The sequence below is a fragment of the Capsella rubella genome, unplaced genomic scaffold, assembly GCF_000375325.1.
Source record: "Capsella rubella cultivar Monte Gargano unplaced genomic scaffold, Caprub1_0 scaffold_8, whole genome shotgun sequence".
NCBI lineage: Eukaryota > Viridiplantae > Streptophyta > Magnoliopsida > Brassicales > Brassicaceae > Capsella > Capsella rubella.
Genome location: NW_006238916.1, coordinates 4,879,136 through 4,905,976, shown reverse-complemented (window position 1 = coordinate 4,905,976; position 26,841 = coordinate 4,879,136). Strand labels below are relative to the sequence as shown.

Below are 26,841 nucleotides of genomic sequence, written 5' to 3'. Positions count from 1 at the left end.
GTCAAGGTAGTGGTGGAGCTGGAGGTGGTGTAGGTGCAGGAGGTAGTGTAGGCGGTGGAGGTAGTGTAGGCGGTGGAGGTAGTGCCGGTGGTGCAGTTGGAAGTGGTGCTGGTGGTGCTGTTGGAGGTGGTGTCGGAGGAGGTGTAGGCGGAGGTGGTGGTGGTGTTGTTGGTGGAGGAGGTCGTGGTAGTGGTGGAGCTCGCAGTGGTGTAGGTGCGGGAGGTAAAGTAGGCGGTGGTGGTGTAGTTGGAGGTGGTGCTCAAGGTGCTGTTGGAGGTGGTGTTGGTGGTACTGTTGGAGGTGGTGTTGGCGGTGGAGGTGGTGTTGGTGGCGCTGTCGGAGGTGGAGGTGGTGTGGGTGGTGCAGTTGGAGGTGGTGCTGGTGGTGCAATTGGTGCTGGAGGTGGTGCTAGAGGAGGGGCCGGTGGCGCTGTCGGAGGTGGAGGTAATGCCGGTGGTGTAGTTGGAGGTGGTGCCGGTGGTGCAATTGGAGGTGGTGTCGGTGGTGCAGGTGGTGCTGGTGGTGCAATTGGAGGTGGTGCCAGAGGAGGGGCCGGTGGCGCTGTCAGAGGTGGTGGAAGTGCTGGTGGTGCAGTTGGAGGTGGTGTTAGAGGAGGGGCTGGTGGCGCTGTCGGAGGTGGAGGTAGTGTTGGTGGTGCAGTTGGAGGTGGTGTCGGTGGTGTAATTGGAGGTGGTGTCAGAGGTGGTGCTGGTGGTGTAGTTGGAGGTGGTGCCAGAGGAGGAGCCAGTGGTGCTGTCGGAGGTGGAGGAAGTGTCGGTGGTGGTGTCGGAGGTGGAAGTAGTGCCGGTGGTGCTGTCAGAGGTGGAGGTAGTGCCGGTGGTGCTGTCGGAGGTGGAGGTAATGCTGGTGGTGTCGGTGGTGCAACTGGAGGTGGTGTTGGAGGTGGTGTTGGTGGTGCAGTTGGTGCTGGAGGTGGTGCTGGTGGTGTAGTTGGAGGTGGTGCCAGAGGAGGTGGCAGTGGTGTTGTTGGAGGTGGAGGTAATGCCGGTGGTGCTGTCGGAGGTGGAGGTAGTGCTGGTGGTGCAATCGGAGGTGGTGCCGGTGGTGCAATTGGAGGTGGAGCTGGTGGCGCTGTTGGAGGTGGAGGTGCTGTCGGAGGTGGAGGTAATGCCGGCGGTGGTCTCGGTGGTGTAGTAGGAGGTGGTGCTGGTGGTGTTATTGGAGGTGGTGCAGGAGGAGGTATCGGTGGAGCTATTGGAGGTGGTCTTGGAGGCAGTGGAGGAGGAGGACTTGGTGGTGGTCTTGGAGGCGGTGGAGGTTTAGGAGGTGGTGTTGGCGGCGGGGCAAATGTTGGTGTAGGAGTTGGAGCTGGTGGTGGTGCAAGTGGAGGTGTTGGAGCTGGAGGCGGTGCAGGAGGAGGAGTTGGCGGTGGCGTTGGAAACCGACGACACTAAATCAAAAACGGCAGTGACCGTTAACACTTTAGCATTGCATGCATGTTACGTTGTCTCTTTGTAATATGCATATATGCACTCTCGTTGTTATCTTATTATCCTTGTACCACTGTATAATAATAATAATGAATAAATTACTCTTTACTAACGATTAAAGATTGATACACTACTAAAACTAAAATGATGATGATGAATATATATTCACCTTACAAGAAATTTTGTATCTTATATCTATCCATCAATAATTGGATAGCAAATTGCTTATTAATTTTTACCATGTTCTTTATATTGTTACCAGTAATGTTATATTAAAATAATGTGCTTGAAAAAAGTAGGTTTTGAGAGTTAGTAATTCGACTAAAACTGTTGATACTAGAAGATGGGTATGATGACCTCAAGGAAATTGCATGAGTCATGGCTAGGGTTGTGTTTGTTGTACTTTTGTTGGCAGCTTTCATGGCTTGCAAAAGATATTTAATATATGATTAATAAAAAGTCATCAAAGAAAATAATAACAAACCTATGAGACTTGTATTTATTTTAGTATTAACCATTTAATCAGTTTTAGAATAGCAAAGAAATCAAATTGAACATGGCCACAATCGTCAGATATAAAAGTTCCTGGATTAATTTTTTTCTTTTGTTTTAATTATGGATACAACAAGGCCACAACTGCAAAGATGAACTCTTCAAATTTTATGGTTTCTCATGCTTTTTTACTATATAAAACGTTTTTATTAATAAAGTGTTTTAGAACTTACTTATTATTGTTGTTGAAAACAAAAAACTTACGTGTTAAATTTAATTACGTTGAAAAGACAATCTTTCCCGTTCATGTTCCTCTACTCTCTCTCCTTCTACTGTTCTAAAAAGGTAAATCTAAATCTGTTCGGCGACCTTAGTTTTTCATTCCCGTCACACGCTTTTTGAATCCAAGCGGTTATCTAGTCTCCTTCTCCGTCAGTAGTGGTTTGTCTCCTCCCTTCGAAGTAGATGCGGTCTCGTTATGTCGGTAGTAGGGCTATGCTGCGTCTCCTTCGATTTGAAGACGCCTGTAGGTTGCGGTGGTTGCCTCTCGTGGCTCTTCCCAACTGTTGGGGTCCTTGCTCCGGATTGTCTTCCCCCGGTGTGAAAGCAGTTGGTTCCGTAGTTTTAGAATTTTGCTGATCCCAAGTACTCCATCTTCATCATTGCATATGAAAATATAAAAAGTAAAGAAGAAAAGGCATAACCAGAAGAATTGAGAAAATTAAGTGAATTTATCCAGTTGAGGCATGATTAGATTAATTGATTTCGCGTCTACGACGAAAGTTGAAGGTGAGGAAGGTGGGTTTTTCTGATTTGTCTGTGAGGTTAACGGAAGATCCTTATGCATCTTGATGGCCGTTGTGGATCTCGTGTGGTTAAGCTTCCGATTGAGCCATCAGCCTTAACCATCTCCATGACTTGCTTCCTCCAGACTGGTTTGAAGAGGATTAGATCGGTTATCGGAATTTTGTCTTAGCTAGGAAGGAAGGGTTCGAGCTGAAGCAAATTGTTTGCTAGGATCGGGAGCCATCTGCGACGTGCCGTAGTGTCGGAGCAGTAACCTTACTGGGAGATCTGTAACTTGTTGGCGGATTGGGGGAAAAGGAACGGAGGTTGGGAGTCGGATGCTTCCCACCGTTGTCTAGATACCCCGGTTCTTTGCAAAGTTGTGGAACTCGCATCTGCTGGTTCTAATGGTGGTTTTCTGCATCTGCGGTGTCAATAGGTTCCAGAGCTTCTTTTCCGGCGACGTCTTAATTTTTCCGATTTCCTTTAGCTTCTGTGTTTCAAATGCATGTGACGGTCCAGCACATTTAAGTGGGTAAAATTAAGAAAATAAGGTCCATTAAGATAAAATTAATATGTTAAAAACAAAAAGACTTAGCATTCCATCCCATCTATTATGCTTGAAAGTTTTAGTGTCATAAATTCAACTGGTTTTCATTTAATTAAGTTTACGTGTTAAATTTAGTTTTAATGTCTTTTCACAAACAATGTTTTATAAAAAATCTCTACTAAGTACTTAGTGGAACTTGGAGATGGGCGAAAAAGATGCGACGATGATCGATATTGGAGAAAGGAATCCGCCACCGGTGGAGCCACCAGATCGGAGAATGACGTTCGCGGAAAAAGTAACTAGGGGTAATGCTGGAGGTCGGTTGATACCGGAAGAGTTGTTTGGCGAAGCTTTTGTCGCAGAGAAATGTAGACTGGAGTTCCCGGAAGGTGAAGAGGGGGAAGCAGTGGTTACGATTGGGGATGAGGTCTTACGGGTCATGAATACTTTGTGGCAACGGTGTATTATAGTGAAAGTGCTGAGTAGACCGTGACCCTCCCGGTGTTGAGCAAGCGTCTGAGGGAGATGTGGATGCCGAAAGGGGCCATGTACGTGATTGATTTACCACGGAGGTTTTTTATGGTCCGCTTCGAGTTGGAGGAGGAATATTTGGCGGCGCTAACAGGGGGTCCATGGAGAGTTTTTGGAAGTATCTTGATGGTGCAAGCTTGGACCCCGGAGTTTGATCCTCTTGTCGACGAGATTGTCACGACCCCGGTTTGGATTCGTCTAACTAATATCCCGGTGAACTTGTATCACAAGGATATTTTGTTTTTGATAGCTCGTGGTCTAGGGAATCCTCTCAAGGTGGATCTTACAACACTGAATTTTGAGAGGGCCAGATTCGCTCGGATATGTGTGGAAGTGAACTTGGCTAAGCCGTTGAAAGGGACAATCAGGATTAATGGTGGAAGGTATTTTGTGTCTTATGAAGGTCTCACGAATATATGCTCTCGTTGTGGTCTGTATGGACATCCGGTGCATGCTTGCCCTCGTGGGATAAATGATAAGGAGACTGCTGCTAATGCGAGAGATGTTCAAGGCGGATCAGAAGTAGTTGTTAAAGGTGGGGATGGTTTTACTCCGGTGAGGAGACAAGGTCGGAAAGCTCCGTCATCGTCAAAACAGGATCTGGTGGAAGCGAATAACGTGGGACAAGAAAGGGAAATAAACCTTAATGAGGCTCCAAGTGTTAAGGAAAGTGCGCAGATTCCTATATCAAACTCTTTTGGTATGTTGGAAGATCAAAATATGTCAACTGAATCAAGACCCGTTGCGTGTGTTACGGGAGATAATAAGGAGAATGAATATCCCGTTAAGTTTTCAAGTAAGGAAAAGCATATGGGCCACGTTAGAATGGGCCCGCGACGTGAAACGGGGGAGAAGGGTCCGTTAAGTAACAAAGAGGCTGGTAAAAATCGAAAGGCTAGAGTTTTTAAAACGGGTGAAACTACTGGGCCTAAATACACGCAGCTCAAGCCCACTCGGGGTCTTGTTTTTGGTCCGACAAGGGGAGAGGTGGAATTGTCTGCTTCGGGGAAGAGGATGCGAGTGGAATCGATAATGGTTGGGAGAGCAGGCGGGATCGTGCTGTCGGGAAGAAATGAGGAATCATCGGTCCCATTGCGCGAGATGGTGGTTAACGGCGGCGATACGGTCAATTCAAGCGAGAGGGGCCAGCTGGTTGTGCATAATGGTTCGCCGCTGCCTGCGGCGGATACAGTGTCGGCGTAACGGGGTTCCCCGGCAATTCTTTGTTTTTTAATCCCTCTCATGATGAATTTCATATTGTGGAATTGCCGGGGGGCGAACAAACCCAATTTCAGAAGATCCATTAGATACATCTTGAAGAGGAACCCTTCGGATGTGTTGGCTATTTTTGAGACGCATGCCGGAGGAGACAGAGCTCGTCGTATCTGTCACGGTTTGGGTTTCGATAACTCGTTTAGAGTGGACGCGGAAGGGCAGAGTGGGGGTATATGGCTGCTTTGGAGGTCTAATGTGGGCGATTTGGAGATTGTGGAGTCTTCGGCTCAGTTTATCCACGCGAAAGTGAAATAGGGGTTGGAGAGTGTTCATTTAGTGGTTGTCTATGCAGCTCCTACTGTCAGTAGAAGAAGTGGGTTGTGGGGGGCTCTGAAGACTCTGGTGCAAGGTATTAATGGTCCCTTGGTGATCGGGGGTGATTTCAATACAATAATTCGTGTGGATGAGAGGACAGGGGGAAATGGTCAACTGTCACCTGACTCTTTGGCGTTTGGTGATTGGATCAACGAGCTGGAGTTGATTGATATGGGTTTCCAGGGGAATCAATTCACATGGCGTCGAGGTAGAGTTCAGCAGAATTTCATCGCGAAGCGTCTGGATCGTGTTTTGTGTTGTGCTCACTCACGATTGAAATGGCAGGAAGCAAAGGTCTCTCATTTGCCGTTTCTCTCTTCGGATCACGCTCCTCTTTATGTGCAATTATCTCCAGCAGTGAAAGGTAACCCCAAAAGACGACCTTTCCGTTTCGAGGCTGCTTGGTTGTCTCACACGGGGTTCAAGGAACTACTTGTTAATTCTTGGAACACGGAGCTGAGCACGCCAGATGCGTTAGATGGGCTGCGTATGACTTTGAAGAAGTGGAATAGGGAAGTTTTTGGGGATATTCAGAGAAGGAAGGACTCGTTGGTGGAGGAGATCAAACTAATTCAGGATTGTCTTGATGTAAACCAAACAGACGAGCTGCTGGAGAAAGAAGCAGGTTTGATTAAAGAGCTTGATGTGGTCCTTGAGCAGGAGGAGGTGTTATGGTTCCAGAAGGCTCGGGAGAAATGGGTGGCTTTAGGTGACCGTAACACGAGATTCTTCCATACGTCAACCATAATAAGGAGAAGACACAATAGAATTGAAGCTTTGAAGAATGAGGAAGGTGGATGGGTTTCTGATCCACCTGAGTTGGAAAAGCTTGCGCTCTCTTATTATAAGAGGTTGTACTCGCTTGACGATATTGAGAGAGTTGTGGAGGGTCTCTCTGGAGTTGGTTTCGAGCGACTGACTAGAGATGAGTTAGCAGACCTAAATAAGCCGTTTACTGCGAATGAGATTGAGGTCTCGGTTAGAAGTATGGGTAAGTATAAGGCACCAGGGCCTGATGGTTTTCAACCGGTTTTTTATCAACATTGTTGGGAAGTGGTGGGTTCTTCGGTGGTCCGGTTCGTGTTGGATTTTTTTGAAACAGGGTATCTCCCACAGTCCATGAATGATGCCTTGCTCGTGCTTATACCTAAGGTTTTGAAACCAGAACGGATTATGCAGTTCAGACCCATTAGTCTCTGTAATGTGTTGTTTAAAACAATTACAAAGACAATGGTGGTTCGTCTTAAGGGGGTGATATCCAAACTGATTGGGCCAGCTCAAGCAAGTTTCATTCCGGGGCGGTTGAGCACTGACAATATTGTTATTGTTCAAGAAGCAGTTCATTCGATGAGGCGTAAGAAAGGTCGGAAGGGATGGATGCTTCTAAAGCTTGACCTTGAAAAAGCTTATGATCGCATCCGCTGGGACTTCTTAGAAGATACCCTCAAGGCGGCTGGGCTGCCAGAGCAATGGGTTAATTGGATTCTGACGTGTGTTACGGGTCCAGCTATGAATCTTCTTTGAAACGGGGAAAAGACGGAATCCTTCAGTCCTGAGCGGGGTTTGCGTCAAGGAGACCCGTTGTCCCCCTATTTATTTGTGCTCTGTTTGGAAAGGCTTTGTCATCAGATAGAGCATGATGTTGCTGGTAAGGAGTGGAAGCCGATTTCCTTATCTCGTGGAGGGCCTAAGATCTCTCATGTTTGCTTTGCGGATGATCTCATTTTGTTTGCAGAAGCGTCCGTGGATCAGATCAGAGTGATCCGGCAGGTTCTTGAAAGATTTTGTGCTGCATCGGGTCAGAAAGTGAGCCTTGATAAGTCCATTATCTATTTTTCTGAAAATGTGCACCGTGATTTGGCTAAGTTGATAAGTGATGAGAGCGGGATCAAAGCTACTAAAGACTTGGGGAAGTATTTGGGAATGCCTATTTTGCAGAAACGAATTAACAAGAATACCTTTGGGGAGGTAGTGGAGCGAGTAACTAAGCGTCTTGCGGGTTGGAAAGGTCGTTTCCTGAGTATGGCAGGACGGTTAACGTTAACGAAAGCTGTTCTGTTGTCTATCCCGGTACATACAATGAGCATTATTTGTTTGCCCAAGGCCACTTTGGATCGTCTGGAAAGATTATCTCGGGACTTCTTATGGGGCAGTAGTGAAGAAAAGAGGAAACAGCACTTGGTTGCGTGGGATAAGGTCTGTTTACCCAAGACGGAGGGTGGCTTGGGTATTCGTAAAACCCGTGAAATGAATGTAGCTTTGGTAGCTAAAGTAGGGTGGCGGCTGCTGGGGGATAAGACTAGTCTTTGGGCTCAAGTTTTAAGAAGTAAATACAAAGTTGGGGAGGTTCATGACCAAAGATGGATGGTGAAAAAGGGGAATTGGTCATCCACTTGGCGTAGTGTGATGGTCGGGATAAAAGAGGTTGTGCTTCCGGGGTCTAGTTGGGTGATTGGGGACGGTAGAAGTATACGGTTTTGGACTGATAAGTGGGTAAATAACACCTCTCTAGTGGACATGGCCCTTGTTGATCTCCCCCAAGGATACGCGGAGGTGAAAGCTCGTGATATGTGGAGAGATGGGAGTGGTTGGGACTTCGCGAATATAGGGACTTATGTTTCCGAGCTGACAGCCTTAAGGTTAAAATCTGTGGTGATTGATGATGTTACAGGTGCGAAGGATAGGTTATCTTGGGGAGCAGGTCTGGATGGGGAGTTTACGGTTTCTTCAGCCTATGCCACTCTTACCTATAATGGCTTACCTAGACAGAGGTTGGAGAGATTTTTTGAGCGGATTTGGAGGGCGCTGATCCCTGAGAGGACTAGGTTGTTCCTTTGGCTGGTTGTTAATCGAGCGCTTATGACGAACGTGGAACGGCACCGTAGACACTTGTCTGATACAAGTGTTTGTTCTGTTTGTAGATCCGGGGAGGAGACTATTCTCCACATCCTAAGGGATTGTCCAGCCATGACTTGTTTGTGGGAGCGCTTGGTCCCTCGTGGGAAGGTGCGGACTTTTTTCTCCTTATCTCTTTTTGAATGGGTGTATGAGAATTTAGGTGATACGAGGGAGAGTGAGGGGAGTAAATGGGCCACTGTTTATGCGTTGGCTGTGTGGTGGGGCTGGAAATGGAGATGTGGGAATGTTTTTGGTTCAGATTTGAGGTGCAGAGATCGAGTTAAGTTTATTAAAGATGCTGCACGGGAAGTAACAGTGGCCCATGCTGCGGTGCGAGGTACACCAGACACTAGGGTCCGAACTGAAAGGCTGATAAAATGGGCGTGTCCTAGTGATGGTTGGGTTAAATTAAACACAGATGGTGCTTCACGGGGTCATCTTGGTTATGCTACAGCAGGCGGAGTCTTAAGGGATAGTGCAGGTAGTTGGTGCAGTGGGTTTGCGGTGAATATTGGGGTAGGCTCCGCACCTTTGGCAGAGTTATGGGGGGTGTATTATGGTCTCTACATGGCGTGGGAGCGTAGGGTTACACGAGTAGAGCTTGAAGTGGATTCGAAGGTGGTGGTCGGGTTTCTCACGACAGGGATTAGTGATGCTCATCCGCTGTCGTTCCTAGTACGTTTGTGCTATGGCTTCTTATCAAAGGACTGGATTGTCCGTATCTCTCACGTGTATAGGGAAGCTAACCGTCTTGCCGATGGGTTAGCAAACTATGCCTTTTCTTTACCTTTAGGTTTTTATTGTTTTAATGTTATTCCGCCGGATGTGGCGTCGATTTTGCGAGAGGATATTGTTGGTCCGCCGCGGCCGAGAAACGTTTATGTATAATTTTAATTTTTTTAATAAAACATAGGGAGGGCACTAACTCCCGTCGATTTACCAAAAAAAAAAAACAATGTTTTATGTAAATTTTTTTGATTTTCACTAAAAGATTTTTCTGATATAGTTTTATAAGTAAATGTTTTGAAATTGATGTGTTAAATTTTAATAAACCGGACTAATCATCATGTTTCTATCCATCAGTATGTTTTGGTGTCATAAGTTCAACATCTTTATAATATTAAAAGAGGAGTACAAATTAGAACATTGCAAAATTATGATTCTAATTCAATAATTGTCCATTAATTATTGCTTTTAGAAAAAGAATTTAGAAATCAATAAGAGTAATTTGGTATTGATGAAAAGTACATTTGGATCATCCAATTAAAAGATCCAAGATCCATGGATATTTAATATAGATCTTACCAAAACCAATTATTAAATTTTACTAATAAATAAATTAAGTTAATGATGAAATGTTCTTTTGATGAAACAAATTTAAAGCTTGTGGATCAATAGGTTGAACGGGTCATAATTAACATTGGTATATTATATGATGAATTAAATAAGACTGTTATTTCTTTGACACTTTAAAATGTGTAATTGCAACACTTAGTTACTAAATTATATAGGTATATCGGTTTAAATCTAAAAGCATAGAATTTAAATCTTACACTTTGAAGCAATATAATTTGTTTACATTGTTGTATTTATAGATAAAATATTATATCGCGGTATACCACGAGCTAAAACCAATGTTTAAACCTGCCTAGGAAATATATGTAAAGCATATTTAAAAATATATATCATCAAATTCCAAATATTCTCACGTTAATTCTCAACCTCTAAATTTGTAATGCCCTGACTGCCATCTCTCTGGTGGGCCCCATGGTCACCACCAGCTCATGGGCCCACATCTCTTAATGGGTTTTACGTCCTCTCACTAGGCCCATGAGCTCATCCATATCCAACAGTCGGTTTCTACCACCAGCTTAAAGACTTGTTTACCGACCCTACAAATCACCACATGATCTTTTCCCTATGATTTGGCCTCACTTACACAGTTCTGATAATCACTTCCCGGAAAGTCACTCATCATTTGACTACTCTAGCATAACTACATAAGCATGTTTAACTGTGAAGTTCTCTCAAGACCTTTGACCGAAAAGATAAGTACACTTTGGTGACATAGGTGAATAAATCAATTAATTTAAACCTCTACGCAAACTGCGGTCTCACAAAATTAATCATTTAAAACATTTGATTACGTTAAGAACTAAACTTTATGCTTTCCTAATTTTATGCATGTATGACCGCAACTACTCTGTTTAAATCAATCAAACTATATATCACCACGACAAATATATTTTTTATAATAAAATAGTAAAGCCATCGTAGTATAATCATTATTGATATGAAAATTTTAAAATATAAATATTGTCCCGCGGGTTAGATCCTAGTGACTATACATAATTAAATTCAAATTTAACATTTAAATTCAGTTTAAAGGTTTTTTCACGAACAATGTTTTAAGTAAGCGTTTTAATTTTGAACCAGGTTTTAAATATAGAAAACATTTAAATTTGTAAATTATTAGTTTCAAACTTAAGTTTTAAATTTTAACATGTTGAAAACAAACCGAACTTAACATCATGCCCATCCATCGTGTTAATATACAGATAAATAGATAAAAGTTTTTTGACTTTTAATTAAAAGTTATTTTTGACATATAATTCATGGGTTAGTTAAAAGCATATACTCAAATGAGTGAAAAATAAAATTCAGGAGGTCATAATTAGTTAATTAGTTCTCTTACGTGCTTGGCTTGTAAATTACAACACTGTCCCTATTTCTGAACCTACATATAATTTTTTTTTGTCGGCACCCACACCTGCAAATAAATGAGAAAAGTTAAGTAGCTTACAATGATGACAAAAAAAAGTCAAGTAGCTTACAAATTGGTTATCTTATAACACATTAGTTATCAGATAAATACGATTTAGATTATCCGCTAACGACTATATGCTGGCTTTCAATTAATTTTACTACATGTCGGAGATACTGTTCATCAACATCTTGATAACAATGTTCATATGTGATTTATAGCATTTGATATAGTATTTGTAATGTGTTAAATAATTTTTTATCGCGATAATTTACATATTTTTTAAATTACTTGTTATTGCTATATAAATGAAAATAAATATTTTCCTATATCAAAAAGACTGTTTATTTTGGGTTCGACTACATTGTTTGGGAACACAATTTATTACTAAAGGCAATAAAAAATAATGATATGTGTGAATATTTATTTGATTAACAATGTAAAGTATATTATATATATCGCGATAAGTTATAAGTTATGTGATAACCATATATTAGTTTTGTTAAATCATGTAATATATATAATATATCAAATATATAATATGTAAATTATCGCGACAATAAATTTTTAACGTATTAGAAATACTAGTAACATATTATTTAACATGTTATAAATACTTGAGAGAAAAGAGAATGAAAAAGCAAAAAAAAAAAGAAAGAGAAATGATAACTATTCATTTTTAAGTTATGAACAAATCAAATGAAGAAGTAAATATATTACGCAACATATTGAATCATATTATATCGCGTTAAGTTACAAGTTATATGGTAAAAGTAAAATTATCGAGTAATTCAATTATTATATTATTGAAAGTTCGACTGAAGAAAAACAAACAAGATTCAACGATGGCGATGGCGAGCTTAGCTAAGAGAAAAGCCTACTTACTCACCAGAAACACCTCTAATTCTCCCACTGTTGCTCTCAGATACTCTCTCTATCTCCCTCACTCGCGGCTTCGCTTCGTCGGGATCCCCTTTTTGCAGTGTTCTCAGATTCTCTCTGCCTCTCACAAGTAATACCCTTTTTGCTATGTTTTTCTGCAGATGAATACATACCCTCTTAGAAGTGAATAGGGTAAAAATCGAAATTGAAAATAAAGAACTAAATATCAAAATATGAGATGCATGGACTTAATAAAACGTTTATCTGGGTACACGAAGTATAAATACCCATATTTCATCAATGTTCAAAAAAATGATGCTTCATGGATCAAATTACTAATTGAAGAAAATTTTCTTTTTTTTTTACATGATTTCAAATATAACTAAATTTATCAACTACTGCATCAGTTGATTTTAAGTATACAAAGGCCATCCTCTTTCACTCAAGCAGAGTAAAACGACGTGTCATAAAGAAAATAATATTTCTCTTCCCTCCTACGGTCCTACCTGTTTGGATTGTACGAATCAATATGATTCCAAGACTTTCCGACGCCTAGAAATAACTCAAACATTGACCAAAATAAATATATATAGATGAGCCTCCTCTTCAACTGATTTGAAGCTCGTCCTGCTTCTCGGAACCTTCCGAAAGGTTTTCGAAGAACCGTTTTATCTTTCTGTCAGGTGGTGTGTCGCCGATGAGATCTTTTTCTCCTCCTCATTTGGTTTCAATCTGGCCTACTCATCATGCCGGTGTGCTGGTTTGAGAATGACCTCTCTTCCCCTCCTTTGGCTGAGATAGCCCAAGAAATTCTGCTCAAGCATCCCCTCAGCTCCCGATTGCTAATCATGTCGGAGCAACCAAGTCCTCTCCATCCACTGGAGCCGCCGGACCCTCCAGATCCACCGGATCTGTTGAACACACACTGGAGATCTATCGATGTGTTCCTTTGCTCTCTCTCGGGTCCAACCCGATGATCTACTGCTCCCACCATCGTCGTTGGTTTGTCCCAATGCATCATGTCTCGACCTCTCCCTCCACCATGAGAAGCCTTTTCCCTGGCAATGTGTCTAGTTGCCTCTACTCACCTTCCTCTGATTTGAAATTTCAGACCCGACATCGTGCTCTCCACAGTCCTTTAGCGTTCTCCACACTTGGTCCAATAACTTGTTTTTGGGTCATAACCGGGACTGTTGTGGAACTGGATTCTGTCGCCATCCCATCCTCATCGCCATGGTCTCTCGGGTTGCTTACTTGCTTTCTAAGGACCACCTGCCTGGTTACCAAACTTCCTCTTCTCGGGGCTAAGAGAGATCGCTTCTATCTTCCTCCTTACGTTTAGAACCGTTTTCAAGATTGATTTATTTGCCCTAGTTGCAGTCTCAAGCTCGAACACTCTAGCACTTTTTTTGCGTTGTGCTCCACAAGACATCTTTCCACCCCGTGTTTCTAATGTTGTCAAAGATCAACTCCTTCGCGATGATGTTGTTTGCCGGAGTGTTAGGATTACTCTTGCCTATTCCTTTCGTTATTGTTTTTTGTTATTTTCTTTGAGTTTGCACCAAATCTTTTGATAGCTATCTTGCTAGCACATCGGATATGTCCAATCGCATCTATCTCATTTATAATCGTTTGATTTGAATGAAGAACTTGTTGACCAAAAATATATATATATGTAGATGACCTAAAACATATTTGATGCACATAGCCTTTTAATACAATCAAAGTGTACAAAAAGCACAAGAAAATAGGGAAAAAAACGATTCTATATATTTATTTCACAACAAGAAACATGGCATAACCATATATATATATTTAATTGTTTTATTAAAAGTTGGTATTTAAAAACCAGCATATTTATTTCTTTGTTTTACTTAAAGTAATTTTGTCGGACAAATGATATCACAATATGCTAAACTGTATATGTACTTCAGCCACAGAAACCAGTTTGCAAGGTCGACAAGTTTCATTCTACTTCCTACCTGCTGATTATGAAGGTTTAAAAATCGATTCAGCAGGCAGTCAATCGTTAGTTCTTGTTGATTTTCTCTCCAAACAATCGTTAGATCTTGTTGCCTCTTGTCGTTCTGGCACCGGAGAGGGCTTTCCGCTTTACCTTTCTTCTTGTACGATCCCTAGCTTCCTCGACGTCTCCCCCTTGGCGAAGCTGTCCCTTGCTTATTGTTTGGACTCTCTTGGTGGTGGTTTTCAGTGTATTTTTCCGCGCGTGGATCACAGTTTAGTGTTTGTTTAGATGTTGGTGATGTCTCAGTGAAGATGCTTGAGGATGGCGTCAAATCTAAGGTTAGATCTGGCCGATTTGGGTGGTCGATTGTATGCGATGTCGTCTCTCTGAAGGGTTTGCTGGCTTTGGTGAGCAATAAGGATGGATACTTCTTCATTGTGCTCTGTGGGTTGGATTGGTGATTTTGAACATATTGAGAGTAAAAAATTTGTTCTAGGTGTTAAAGATGCAAGAACAGATTCGTACCAATTGCTCCACCAACAACGAAGATCATAGATTGCTACCAAAGTTTGGACTTGTGTATTCTCTGTGAAAAGGTTATCAGAAGGAAGGTGAGATTGTTCATAAAACAGAATGCAATCACATCTTTCACGGAAATTGTATATCTTGTTGCTTGTTACGCACTCCTCAATGTCCCATTTGTTCCGCTCACTTGCCACCTGTTGATATTCGAACTCCACTCTTCAACTAAGAAAAATATATACCATGTTTAACCAATATTATTCGATTGAATTCTTCTATCCAAGTTTTGTGATATTGAAGATATGTGTTATATATAACTCAAAATTTTATAACTTTATTGAATTGTTCTATCCAAGTTTCTTCTATACCATGTTTAATAGTGTATTATGCTGGAAGATATCAGGTTCCTAATCAACCAGATGATGATGAGAGAGAGTGTGACGAATGTAAGGATAATCAACCAGCATGATGCCAAAAGATGTTTCTTGCGCACTGAATTCTTTGCACCATAATGGTGAGAAACGCTGAAAAAATACAGCAGAGGGATTATAAACCAGTTTTCGGAAATCAATAATGTTTAAAATTTAAGTGGTAGTTTGTGTTTTTTTTATAGATTTTATTGCCTAAATTTTTGAACTGAATTTGAACCTTATATAGTCCATTTCTCAATATTATTTAAAAATATATATTATTATAATAAACTGAGAATGAATATCAAACACAGTATATGCATCACATCAATTATATCTTAAAACCAGTAACGATGATCATCATATCAGTACATATTTAATCAATACTTGTATTAACAAAGTTGTTACGATTATTACTAAAATTGATAACAAAAATAATTTTTTCAAAATTAAAAGCATCGTTGGAGAAAAAAATTGATAACTCAAATCTAACACATGAAATTTTCCTTGATATTAAGACTTTGATTGGTAACTTAAGTTACTATGAATTAAGATTGAATTATGCTTATAACTCAAAAATGTTACAAATCATGTTTTGTTTTTAAAATTTTAGAGTTAGAGTTAGAGTTTTGATGAGTTATGTTTGACTTATATGTTTGAGTTATCATCTCCTTTGTAAAATTGTTAAGTCAGAACGTAATTCAACATCTTGGAAACTCCATGAGTTAAGATGTGGCAAGTTGAAGTTACTTATTGTTTTAATTAAAAAAACGAAAATACAGTTATATCATACAATAATTTTTTTTAATTCATATATCAATTAAAAAAAATTCTTACTATTTTTATGCTATTTAATAAATTATCTTAAAAGATTTAAAATTTCTTATATTTTGCAAAATTATTATAAAAAACGATAAAATTGTAAATATTATGGAATCTATGTAGATGATTTTTTTTTAATTTTTAATGTTACAATAAAACTAAATAAATTTGTACATATTAAACTATGATGTTGAATTAATTGTATTTTAGATAGAAAATCAAGTATAAATTCAAAGTAAAAAATTAGAATGATCAATTATATTATTAAATTTTGAATCCCAAACTAAATATAATATAAATAACATTATAATTTTTTAATTTGAATTTTATACTTGATTTTCTATCTAAAAACAAATTTGTTTTTTCTATCTAATATACTACAAGGATGAAAAAAATATAATTAAACCTAGAGATACAACTTAAATTAAGAGGAATATAAAAAGAGATTAAAAAATAAAATTATTCTGTGGGAATTTTTTAAAAAACTTTTGATTGCACTTCATATGATTTTATAGGAAATATATATAATTTGTTACTTTCAACATAGTTTAGATTTAATTACTAAATAATTTAGGCTATGTGTGAGTTTATATGAAAACCTTAAATAAAACATTTGAATAATATAGTTAATTTCTATTTTTAGCAGTAGCAATATTATTATTTTACCTAAAAATGCTCAAAAATACTAGAGAAAATTACTATAAAAATTGAAAATAAAACAACGAATAAATTCAAGAGATATGGATGTATGCTTCTATTATATGATTTACATAAATAAAGTTTTAAAATATGATTGATATGAAAATTTATTTATTCTATTTTTATAATTATTTAAATTAATTTAAACTAATTAACTAAATATACAACAATATGCACATGCGCGGGACATTACCTAGTGGACATATAAAAGAAACTTTCTTGACAGGGAAATAACTGAAATCTAGGGACATTCATGATTTTTTTCACATAATCCCTTATTTTCTTGAGCCGGATTAGTCTCAACAAAAGGAAATAACATTATTGATCCTTCAAATTTTGGACGGTTATTTGACCAAATGTTTTTTTGAGAATTTTTAAGAAATACCTGAAATATAAAAGAAACTTTCTTGACAGGGAAATAACTGAAATCTAGGGACATTCATGATTTTGTTCACATAATCCCTTATTGTCTTGAGCCGGATTAGTCTCAACAAAAGGGCATAACATTATTGACCCTTCAAATTTTGGACGGTTATTTGACCAAATTTTTTTTCTGAGAATTTTTGAGAAATACCCCTTTTGTTGTACCCCTTTTCAAATATGAAAAATTGTAAACTTTTTTATGGTTGAAAAGATACATCAAGATCATCATTACTACTGTGAGACCAAATCCAAATATTTATAAGGTTATAAACGGCATTTATAAGGTTTTTATAAGGTTTTTATAAGGGTTACACAGTTATAATAAGGTTTTTACATGATTTTTAAAAGGTTTTAAAAAGGTATTTATACGGTATTTATGAAATATATATATATAAATTTAAACGCATATAAAGATAAATTGTGTCTATAAATATAAGCTTACTCATATGTTTTTGATAAATTTCAAATTTTATAGTGACTTTTTGATAAAATGAAAAAGAGGGGTATTTTTAATGAGTGGTGTTGGAAAAAGAGTATTTTTGAAATTCCCCCTTTTTTTAGTTAAAAAGTTAATGTTTTTAATTGAAAATGTGAAAATAAACAATTTCCTTACTAATTCATTATGATAGGATTTTTCAGTTTCAATTTAAATTTTCATATCTTTAATTATTTGACTATTAGTTTAGCTCTAAAATTTAAAATCAATTAATTATTATAAGAGTGAATACATTAAAAATATATACAAAATGAATATTTAGATATTGAATATAGAATATATTTTTTAATCATAGAAAACCCATAAACAGCTCAATATAAAAATTTATTGTTTTTAGTTTTTTTATAGTATATAAAAGAAAATATATAAAAAAAAAAAATTTGGAATATTTTTTGGGTCAACAATTGGTCTACGCCGGAGTCAACACCGGCAAAATTGGCCTATGTAGCAGAATTATATGTTTATGGTGTTAGATACATGACGTCATATACACGGCCGACCTATGGCAAAGCAAATGAAGCAACAGCTTTAGGCCACATTATTTTATAATTTAACAAGGCCACATATGTACTGTTTTGATAGTTCAAAATTTGAGTTATTTACCTTTTTAATGCTCCATCCAACATGATATTTTAAAAGTACAGCTCCTTTTTATACTCTTGGTCCCTTATCACGTAACTATTATTTTGTTGTCCTTCATTTTTATTATTTCTTCTGCTTTGACTTTCGTTTTTCTAAAATTTCTAAATCTGTCATCCTAAATGTTTACTTTACCCTTTAAATTATTTTCTAAAAAGCATATAATATTACAAAGAATTGGATTGTAAAAATATACTAGATTTTGACCCGCGGTACACCGCGGGACGATATTCTAAAATGTATTTTTTAGTAATTTTGTTTGGTATATAAGCGTGTACTACTATATTTTGATTGTTAATTATATGATTTAACCCGTAGAATATTATATGATAATTTTTTAATATATAATCGTAATTTGATCAAATTAATTAAAATAAGTCTAATATTAAAATAATGAAATGATATTGACATAATATTTTTCCTTTACATAGTATAATTTCATAATTAAAATTTTTGTGAGTTATAATATAGTAGACAACCCGTAAAAATATATATAATCATAATTATGTAAATTATAACCCGCTCCATCACATGACCCGTGATACACAATTATCAATAATACTTTAGAACATCCATTTTTTGTATCGTCTGAGTAATATACATCCGTTTAAAAAAATTTAAATTGCAACATATACAAAGAAAATTTTATATTTTTATTATGCATATGTTTTATGTAATAATATAAATTTAAAAGCAAATAAAATCATATAAAGATGTTGGAGAAATATCTGATTTATTAGGGAGAGATTTTAGGAAATTTTGTTAAATGTAATAAATAGTGATTTCTAATTTTGCAATTTTATTATGATTTAATTACAAAATTTATCTTAAATTTTTAATATTTAATCAAATAGCAAGGGTTTAATTATGAAAATATTATAAAATAAAAGGGTAGAACACAAAAGGTACTTCAAAAATGTTAATATAGATGTTCCTATAAATATCGATATTTCTTCCACAGCTTTATTCACCACACATTCCACCAACACAATTTTGATCGCCCACCATTTAATCAAAGAGATGGCTGCCTCCTTCGCCTTCCTTAGAGATGTGAAGCCCTTCAAGACATCTTGGAAAGTTCAAGTCAGAGTCCTCCATACTTGGAAGACGTACACCACAAAATTTGGTGAAACTTTTTACATGGTCCTATTTGATACACAAGTAAGTTTTAATCGACGAGTCATTGTGTTACAGTGAACAAAAATTCATGCATCTGTAAAGAAGGAGTTCATAAACCGTTTTGAAAACAAAATCAAAACCGGTGAATGGAGGACCCTTGAGAATTTTAGTTTGAGTATCGCCAGTGGGCAGTTCAAACCCACCAATCACCGATACAAAATGAGTTTCATGACTCAAACCGTTGTTACCAGGATGGAATCTCTGTCTCATGATCCTTTTTTAAGTATCACTCAGTTTGATTCAATCTCTTCGGGGAATATGAATCCTAATTTCATAGTTGGTAAGTATTTTCTTATCCTGCTAAAGTAAGTTTTCAAGTAACCTGCAATGTATTTTTTAAAGAAACCAGACCTCTCACTACAGATATTGTGGGACAAGTTGTTAATGTTGAGGAGATGGAGACCATTGATGTTAATAACAGCCCGACCAAAAAAGAGGGCTTTGAACTCCGAGATGACAAGTAAATATTTATACAATTTCAAGTTTCTATCTTACTACCGTTTTGTTGTATCTAACCTTTTATGTTTTCAATGTAGTGACTCACGAATAGCATGTACTATATGGGGTTCTTTTGCTGAAAAAGTGTTTTTAGCATGTGAACAAGATGACCTTGATATGGTTATTTGTCTGCTTAGATTTGCAAAAATCAAAATCTAAAAAGGTAAATGCTTATAATATGTAACTTTCTTAAACTTATTTTTACCATAAACTTAACTTAACATGCTCTTTTTGAATTGTAGATGTTAGAAGCGTCTCCAACGCTTTCAACACATCCTTGGTTGAGATTAATCCAGATTTTGTGCAGATTGTTGAATTTAAGAATAAGTATGCAAATCTCTTTATTTTTTACAAAGCTTTATATATCTATGCATATACCCATTACTAACACTTTCTTTCTCCTTTGTTGTTTAGTCTTTGCAACTCATAGACTACCAAACGATGGACTAGCTTTGGTAATGCTTGAAAACAGACCTAGACGTGACAATGAACTAGCACTTGGGGGTGATTTTCATCAACAGTTTCCTACCAAAACTATCACTCTATCAGAGAAATCTACGCTATGTTTGAGGTATCATTGTATCTATTAATTAGCATAGTAAGGATTAACTTTTACATTTCTAAAATAAACAATTTTAATTATGCAGATTGGGAGAATGAAGGTTATTTGTACCGTTTATGCAATTGACAGTGACTGGTCTTGGTATTACATTTCCTGTAAGAAATGTAACAAAAAGGTCGTTAAGGTTAACTCTTTGACCAATGGTGGACCAAGTTCTACTATGAGACCCCAATTTTGGTGTGACGGTTGCCATTCACTAGCACCAAATGTGCAAGCAATGTACCTGTTACTAAAAGAGATGCATAATTAACAACAGTTGGTTACACAACTAACTAACGACATCCTTTATCTTGACAGGTTTAAACTGCATGTTTATGCAATGGATTCTACAGATGAGATGAAACTGATGTTATTTGACAGCATGGCAACTGAGATTGTTGGCTGCTCCGCAAACAGTCTTATTGAAGGAGACTTTGGACAGGTTTGTATTTTTCAATAGCGTGTAACCAAGAGTTTTAAACATTTTTTACCAGACTTTGTTATCTTACATGAGAGTAATGCTAGCAGATAAATCTATCTTGATGCTATAAAAATCTATCTGGGAAGACTTACCAGTTTTTGGTGTCTGTCGAACATGAGAACCTCTGGAATGACTTGGATATCTATAAAGTTGTGAGGGTGTTGTCCAGTCATAATAATGAAGATGAGCAGAATGATGATGATTCTCATGGTGGAGATATCCCACCCGATAATAGTACGGGTGATCAGGTAATTTATGTCTTCTTACTTTCTCTTTATTTTACCATAGAGTATTATTAAAAAAAACACATAACTAAATATCATAATTTCAAAAAATTACAGGTTAGTCTTTTGCTCACCAGTAGTCAGGATTGTAGTACTACTACTACTCCTTCTTCTAAGAGGTCGACTGATGATTCTGCATCCCCCCTAGCACAGTCCTCCACCAATAAGAAGCTTTGTTTGGATAAGATTGACGTGGTGAATATTAAGCAAGAAAAACTTACCAAAGCATAATTGATGGCAGAGGCACTGAAGGTAAAAAAAAAGGTGATACTCCTGGAGGAAAGGGGAGGGGGTGACTCACTCTGCGAAGGAGTAGCAATGCTTACAACTTCATTAGTGGGAGCTCGCTTTTTACAGTTTCAGAAATCATTTTAATAAAGGATGTCATGGTCTATGTCAGTGACCAACAATGAATTCCTTAAGTTTAAGTTTTCAATTAGCGTGATGTTCATTTGATTCCATTGTTTGTATTCAGCTGTAACTGATACAGCCACAATAATAAATACCGAGTTCCAAAATTTGATTGTCACTAATGTATAAATGCATCTTATATAATATATAACTAGACTGAATTAAATCTAGCTAAAACTTATCAAATCATGATCCATTAATAAACCATGCTAGGAAAAATATATAATTTTACAAAATATTAGATTATGCTAATTTTAAATATACTGATTGTTAGACTTTAATATGATTGGAATAATTTGAGAATCGGTAAATAAACATGCCAAACCACGGTTAATGTTTTTAATGTTTGGCATATTTTGTTTTTCTAAGAATGTAAATATTTCATTAATAATGAAAAAAGTTAGGAATTACAATGAAGTAAAACCTACAGCTTGGTTCCATGGCAAAAAAGGATAAAATACATGAAAGCAAAGAGATAATCAGTCCATCGATCGACAAAAGCAGTGACGCTTTCGGAATAGATGAAGTGATAAACACAATCAGTCCATCGACATCAACAGAAGCAGTTACACTTTTGGAGTCATTGAAGTGATAAACGATTTTAAAGATTCACCTAGTTGAGACCTCAAGGAGAAGAAAAACATGTTGTCAAACGGCAATGATCGCTTCAAAGAAAACCATAGCGAATGGAAGCCTTTCACCGGTAGTCCGAGAATATTGCGCCGTCAACGGCTTAGAAAAAAGAGCTCTCAATCACTGACTCCCTCTTCATCAAGTGAGAGACGCATTTTAAACAATCCATGAGCGTTCTCAGAGCGGAACCACACAAACCAAAGGAAAATGAAAGCGCTAGCTCACTCTACCAAGCTCTTTCCCCGAGGTCGGCTAGCACAGAGAAAATCTAACCATACGACCAAACGCTAAACAATCCTTAGGTCTTACTAGCTCCTCCACCAGCCAAGTTAGCTAATCCACAAACCAAAGCACAAGCCAAAAAAAATTCTTCTCCACAAAGAGGCAACACACAAAGGGGACAAATCAAAACCAAGACTAACCAACACCCAAGAGCTTTGTGCACCAAACGGAGCAGCAAGATCTTGGAGAGCAATACCAAAGCAGGATCGATGGAGAACGTAAAAGGAGAAAGCTCCTAAGCAGCTAAAACCGGCTAGCTAAACCGGCGGATTTTAGAGTAACGACACCGGCATCGCTACAACTCCCTTAATAGCCACACGTTTAAAACAAGAAGTTAAAACGCTCGAGCTCCAACCTCACACACCTGTCTTTGACACACCCTAATGATACCTCCACATGACGGGAGCAGAGAGAACAGATCGGAAGAACAAGTTTGGCATATTTTTTATTCTGAAAATAACTAAACTAAAGAACGTATCTTGTAATAGGCTTATCATGAGAGAAAAAATAAATATCTTGCTTCATGGGTTTAATAATGATGGGCTGCAATTTTGTATGGAAACATTCCAATTTTCAGTTAGTGTTTTAATGGGGTTTAATGGATGGGCTGCAATTTTGCTGTACAAATCTAATTGTTTAATGGGTTTAGGCATATTGGATCGATTATATTTAGAACATCCAACGAATATTTGAAGATCCGATTTTTATATTGGATCGGGCATTAAAGAGGGACGCGGATCCTGACTACTTTTGAGTAGTCAATTATTCTTTCCCCAAATTACCTTTTCCAATTTTGAAATTCTGTCTCCTATAAACAAAATTAGAAATCAATTTCATGATTTGGAGGTTAAATTTGTCCAATTTTTAACAATGTCTAATTTGTACTTTTCTTTTAATTATAAGAAGATAAGAAGATATTGAAGACAAAATCTTTTGTTTTTAACCTTTATAATAATAATAAAATAATGTATGAAATACTATTTATTTTACAAGTAAAAATATATGTGATTTGGATAACATTTTCACCTTATTAAAAGCAACACAACAAGTTGAACTCGTAAGTAATAAAAATATTTCATACTAAACTGTTTGTATTCTTATTTCTGTGTGTATTTGATGTTTAGTTTCTCAGTTTTGATCCAATAACCAGATTTAACTAATTCACTATCTATATGATTGAGGTTGCAGTAGTTATATTAATTCATTCATATTGGCATATAGCCAACAATGACAATTTTTGTTTTTTGAAAAATGAGAATTTATTCCTAAACTTTACTTCAAAAATACTACTAGTTGGATTCTATTAAATTATCATATAATAAAAAATTAATGAAAATATAAAATTAGTTCTGCATATATTGAGGTTCGAATTTTTTAAAACAAACATATATTACTCAATAAAAAAAAGGTTCAACGTCCCACATCTGAAATATTTAGAGAATCAAAAACAACTGAAAATCAAAGCGTTCAACTTAAGAAGGTCCAAAGAAAGACCAAACGCGTTTCAAGTAAGAGCGTTACAACATTGATGATCAAATCAAAACAATTACTTAAAGTGGGATTATTACATTCATTAAATGTAATAATTTTTGTATAATACAATGTCCCATGGATCAAAAATAAAGGGATTGAGATCATTGTATAAGATCAATACAATTATACTTTTTCTCAGTACGTTTCTACATATATTTTTCAAAATTGTGCTTTTGAATTTTATTTTCTTTTTTTAAACAAAGATATTTTGTGCCGAAACCCATACATCCCTTAGCCCATTCGTGGAATAACAATACAAATATTAAGTGTGTGAATCAGACATCCACACTCGTGGAACTGTGTTTGACTGATCACCATGATTTTGCTGGTTTTAATTTATTTGTTAGCTTTGGTCTCAACGTGTGTAAGGATCACAAGTCGAAATTAGATTCAAGTGGCATCATCGGACAATCGAACATAACCAGTTTCAGTTAGAGGTGCTTCCTATGGTAATCCGAAAATATTTTGTTTCAATATTATAAGAAAATTTTGATGTCAATTTACGATTTTAATCCATGTTACAATATTATACATTTGATGCTATATTATATTTTTTCATCCTAACAACATTTGAATTCAAATAACTATTTTTTTTTGTTTCTGTCAATTCACAATTTTACAAGAAGTATACTCAAAAGTTTATTTTTTTGTGTGTTAAACTTATGGATTTTAGAAAAATTTAAGTTGGATTTTACAAATTTAATTTGGTGCTAATTAGCTGAACTTATATTTAGAGAATTTAGTAATCCAAAAACCATGATTTCTCTTACACAAAATCAGGCATGCAATTCTCATTCAATACATATATAAAGTACATAAATAATTTAAGATAGGAAATTCTTGACGAAATAACCATATGAAGAATGGTCACTTGGTCAAAAGAGAACACCACATATCATAACATATATTTCTTGTAAAAAGATAGATAGATAATATAATGAAATGGTATAAATTAAAAGTTGCTTAAGGAAAAGAAAATTTATAGATAAATAGTCAAATACATAGATATATTAACTCATATGATATTGAGAAATAATCTTGATCAAAGAAATTTCCTTTATCGGATATAAGTCCAACCATTACATGAGATCCTCCTGAATGTAATTTATTGATTTTCAAAACTCTCTAGCATAATTCTCCCATGTAAAATTTTCTGGCATTGGAACATAATATGATGTTGTAGATGCATTGACTAATGGTTCATTGGTCTGTGTGCCAACGTCCATGTTCAAATTCACATCCTCACTGGTCTTGGAAAGATTATCGTTATTGATTGTGATATACCTTATGTAATTTTCGAGGACATTATTATCAGCAAGGTTGGAGTTTTCACCACTTTGATTTTGCACCCGGCGCTTTGTAGCGTTCCAGCGGTTCTTAATATTGTTTTCCGTCCTTCCTGGGAGGTGTTGTGAGATACTGTACCATTTGGTACCAACTACCTTGTGTACTGCAACCAATATTTGATCTTCTTCTTTAGTCCAAGCTGTTTTCTGAAATTACATATCATTTATATATAAATGTGTGTATTTAAAAATATATAAATCATGATCATATCACCATATGCATTTGTATATGACTTTTTATTGATGGAAGTAAATCAAAGGTAAACAAATGCACATTTTTAAGAATTTTTTATTGAAATTTTATTTTACATTCAGTTTCATATTAATTTGTAAGTATCACATATCCAAATCATTGAGTTACGAACTTTTGAAAGTGTTGTGATAAAATTGCTAGTCTCACCACTAACTAAACTATATGAACTAAAATATATATAGAAAACATGTTCGTTATAAGTAAATAGTTGCTTTGAAAAACTTAGACATGTATATGAATAAAAAAAATAATCATGATGAAAATATGATTTATACATGTATATATATATATATATATATATATCACATATATTAATATTTGAAATAAATAAGATTGGAAGATAGAAATAAAATATCACCTTAATGCCAGGACGAAGATGGTTGTGCCACCTCTCTCTGCATTGTTTTCCTGTTCGTCCTTTGAGATTTTTGGCAATTGATGCCCATTTGATGATCCCGTCATATTGCTCCACCATTTGGTTCAATTTCCTATACATTAGAAATTATTATAACATCATCAGGAAATAAAATAAAACAAAAGTATACAACAAAATAGTTAGGAGAATTTCAGTTATGCAATTGAATATTAATTTTAGTTTTTATATTTTTTGAGAAAGAAAAAATAATGAAGACTAACATATCTTCAGATTTTCCCCATTTTCCTTTGATGATGTTACTTTTCTTCGAATGATTGCTTGTCTGCACTATTTTTTTATTCTTTTTTTGATGAGTTCTTACCATCTTTTGACCTTTACCCTGATTCATGATTTCACTGGTTGTGTTTTTGATATCCTCTGGCACTGGCATATCAAATGATTGAGGTTCACCTATCATTTGATCAAGAGCTGACACACAAACACTAGTAAACTCAACATTGTGTACATTTTCATCCCATATAGTACGTCCCTGCAAATTACATATATTTTCAAATATACCTTCAGGATTTGTAGAGATACTATTTTTGTTGGTTACGTTATTCATAGATTCCTCGTAAGTATCGATATTCACGAATGAATAATCTGATGGAATTCCATACGAGGGAGAGTTGAAAACCAGATGATTTTGGGTGATAAGTAAATTTTGATTGAAGGAATCTTGAGTTTGTTTTGGGGTCGATGGTATATGGTTTAGTTGATGATGATTAGAAATATCAGTCAGATCTGATGGAAGATACAATCTGTTAAGAGAAGATTGACCTAAATGTTCATTGTAAAATGGTATATAAGATGCATCATCAATAAAAAGACTTCGGTGGGTTTCATTTAAGATGAAATCTTCACAGGTGGTATTCTGTGAAAAAATCATCTCAACATCACCGAATTCAAACGATGATTATACCCATTTTGAGAAAATAAGACCGAAAAGATTGAATATACTTATGAAAAGAGGTATTAAGACCAAAAGGTTGGAAAATAGATAT

The 26,841-nt window shown here is 36.4% G+C and overlaps 3 protein-coding genes and 1 pseudogene across 3 annotated transcripts in view; 3 read left to right on the top strand and 1 right to left on the bottom strand.

Annotated features, from left to right (window-relative positions):
• LOC111828991 (glycine-rich cell wall structural protein-like) overlaps positions 1-1,563 on the top strand; it is a 4,202-nt gene extending 2,639 nt beyond the window's left edge. The window contains exons 2-4 of the mRNA XM_023777583.1: positions 7-762; positions 823-858; positions 1,030-1,563. Coding sequence (XP_023633351.1) covers positions 7-762; positions 823-858; positions 1,030-1,415 — 1,178 coding nt within the window. The 3' untranslated portion in view covers positions 1,416-1,563. The remainder of the gene's footprint in view (positions 1-6; positions 763-822; positions 859-1,029) is intronic.
• Positions 1,564-3,502: 1,939 nt separating this feature from the next.
• On the top strand, positions 3,503-5,013 carry LOC17876152 (annotated as a pseudogene).
• Positions 5,014-18,941: 13,928 nt separating this feature from the next.
• Positions 18,942-21,423, top strand: LOC17875764 (replication protein A 70 kDa DNA-binding subunit B). The gene is given in 10 exon segments (XM_023777582.1): positions 18,942-19,004; positions 19,128-19,380; positions 19,464-19,560; positions 19,637-19,761; positions 19,841-19,925; positions 20,029-20,140; positions 20,143-20,169; positions 20,246-20,439; positions 20,518-20,928; positions 21,022-21,423. Coding segments are annotated over 9 exon segments (1,098 nt in total). The 3' UTR covers positions 20,660-20,928; positions 21,022-21,423.
• Positions 21,424-24,920: 3,497 nt separating this feature from the next.
• LOC17874726 (transcription factor MYB115) lies at positions 24,921-26,782 on the bottom strand. The gene is made up of 4 exons (XM_023776881.1): positions 26,357-26,782; positions 26,059-26,266; positions 25,781-25,910; positions 24,921-25,316 (listed from the first exon to the last, which is right to left on the bottom strand). Exons 1-4 carry the CDS (start codon positions 26,724-26,726, stop codon positions 24,939-24,941), a joined length of 1,086 nt encoding a protein of 361 aa, XP_023632649.1. The 5' UTR covers positions 26,727-26,782; the 3' UTR covers positions 24,921-24,938.
• Between the last annotated feature and the right edge of the window lie 59 nt (positions 26,783-26,841).